The sequence below is a fragment of the Camelina sativa genome, chromosome 4 (genome assembly GCF_000633955.1).
Source record: "Camelina sativa cultivar DH55 chromosome 4, Cs, whole genome shotgun sequence".
Classification (NCBI taxonomy): Eukaryota; Viridiplantae; Streptophyta; class Magnoliopsida; order Brassicales; family Brassicaceae; genus Camelina; species Camelina sativa.
The window spans coordinates 1,500,845-1,503,087 of NC_025688.1; the positions used below are offsets into that span (position 1 = coordinate 1,500,845).

A 2,243-nucleotide genomic window follows, 5' to 3' on the forward strand; every position below is an offset into this window, starting at 1 on the left:
AGGCCCATTTTAGAATCTTCTCGATATAGACTGATAAAAGAAAAAAAAAGAAAAAAAAATCGGCCTTGAGAGTTTCAGCGCCATTGAAACGTTTAAAATTTTCACGGTGGAGAAGAGAGTCAAGAGAGAGAGAGATGAGTACAGAGATCGTTCATCTACGACGGAGATTGGTCGAGTTCCTGATTCAGTCTTCTACTGTAAGTTTAATCTTCTTCTTCTTCTTATCAATCGCTACCTGTTTAGGGTTTTATTCACTTCTGATTTTGAATTTTTTTGTTTGTTTTTTGGATCTGATTTTGGCGATGAAAGCAACTCGAACTTCCTCCGATCGTTAAATACTCAGCACTATCTCTCTTCTTCGATCGATTTCGTCCTTCTGTAGTCAGGTATTGCGATTTTTCACTCCGATGATGATTCCTGATTTGAGAATTTTTAGTGATTTCGATTGTGTTTAGGGTTTAATTGTGGAATTCAGTTATCAAAATCGGTGAAATTGCTCGTTTCCTTTGCTTCTGATTGGATTAATTTCGAATCGGATACTTTAGATTTGGAGTATTTTGACTGCCTTATTGATACTCATTTCACTAGTTGGTTTATGTGCTTTTGGTTGGATCAGTTCTTGTTTGATGGATTTTGGATTTTGGTGAAAAATTTAGGCATTATGTCATGTTTTGTGATTCTTCTATCTGGATATTTGGGTTTATTAGGTTCTTACAGAGAAAGAAAGCTGAACATTGGCTATTGCAACCTCTGACTGAAAGCAATCTGCAGCTATTTGTGTTAGTCTCCATATGGATCTCATGCAAAGTGGGTTTTTACTTCCTTACTTGTGATATAGTCTTTTTTGTGTGGTTCTTCTCTTATATTGTGTACCTAGAACTGAATTGTTTTGCTTCTATAGATGCATTGTGCCCGGGGTTTATCGGTTCATAGTCTGAAATCCTTTGGGGATAAAGTGATTACAGAGCAACTCTTTATGGTTCGGGATTTCTTGGATGCGGTAAGCTGCTCTTGAAACTGTGAATGACATTTGTTAGATGCTTTGGTTTTCGTATTGAGTTATGAGTTTCTTTTGCAGGAACTAGTTTTTCTGAGGGTAACCATTCTACACTTGGGGGATATGTTGTTTACGCTATAGAAAGCGAGCTTATTCGAACTTATTATCTGTCTTTCTCGTTGTACATGAGAAGCAGGTTTTGAAATTTGACATTGGCACTCTTAATATAGCTTATACACTGCTTGAAGACCTTTTCATTCAGTTCAAGTAAGTTGTTTTATCCTTATCAAAGTATATAAACCCTTAAAGCTCCTGCTTAAAACTAACATAAAGTGAACGATATCGTCTTACTCCATGTTTTTATTATTATCTAACTCCTAAACCATACTTTCTTCTAATAGAGAAGTTGCAAAGGTTGGGGAACTTTTGAACTTTGAAGCATGTATGGACATGATGGATCTTCTTTACGAGACAGAGGAGACATCCCTTCTTTATCAATCTTCAACATCTTTAGCTACTTCCATTTTGGTAATGTAATTGCTTTCCATTAAGCCTCTGTTTGAATAGACCTCAAAAACCAAATTAACTCATGTTGTTCTCTTGACCACAGGTGTCTTCTTACATAATAACAGTGCCAAAACAGCAGTATGAGTTCCCTATCCTCCCTTGGGGTAAGCATTCATACTCCTGCTCTTTCCATCAAAAGTTTTTTAGATTAACAGTTACCAAAGATAGATTTAGATTAATCAAGTCATAGGATACTGAATTAGTTAGAAACAGGACATATAACATAATAAGGCCCAATGTGCTCCTTTTTGACTATGCATTTCAACATCACACAAAAGAGTACCTCGTTCACACTTCAAGGTCTTCTTCATATTGCCCCTTAGACCTGGACATTGTATGTTCCTCACCTAATACTTTTTATTATGATAGTAAGCCATCAAGCTTGACTTATATAAGTTATTCAGTTCTGACCACCGGCCATATACGGTTTACGGACCAATCAAATCTTTTGTGGTCCACACTATTTTGCTTAACCTAACATATCTCCGGTCCGGGCCACTCAAATATTGTACCGGACCGTATAGATATAGGAGACAGTAATAGTAGAAGTCACTAGTCAAACGTCAGCATTTCCTTTTTTTTTTCTATTGAAAAACTATACCTCATTTTCATGGAATTTATAGCTGTAATACACTCACACACACACAAAAGAGAAAGAAGAAAAGTCTATTTTTTATTT

At 36.0% G+C, this 2,243-nt stretch overlaps 1 protein-coding gene across 1 annotated transcript in view; it reads left to right on the plus strand.

Annotated features, from left to right (window-relative positions):
* LOC104779528 (cyclin-J18-like) overlaps nucleotides 1-1,886 on the plus strand; it is a 63,514-nt gene extending 61,628 nt beyond the window's left edge. Inside the window, exons 4-8 of the mRNA XM_010503894.2 lie at nucleotides 902-1,000; nucleotides 1,079-1,096; nucleotides 1,194-1,264; nucleotides 1,399-1,525; nucleotides 1,608-1,886. Of these exons, the coding sequence (XP_010502196.1) occupies nucleotides 902-1,000; nucleotides 1,079-1,096; nucleotides 1,194-1,264; nucleotides 1,399-1,525; nucleotides 1,608-1,754 (462 nt within the window). The 3' untranslated portion in view covers nucleotides 1,755-1,886. The remainder of the gene's footprint in view (nucleotides 1-901; nucleotides 1,001-1,078; nucleotides 1,097-1,193; nucleotides 1,265-1,398; nucleotides 1,526-1,607) is intronic.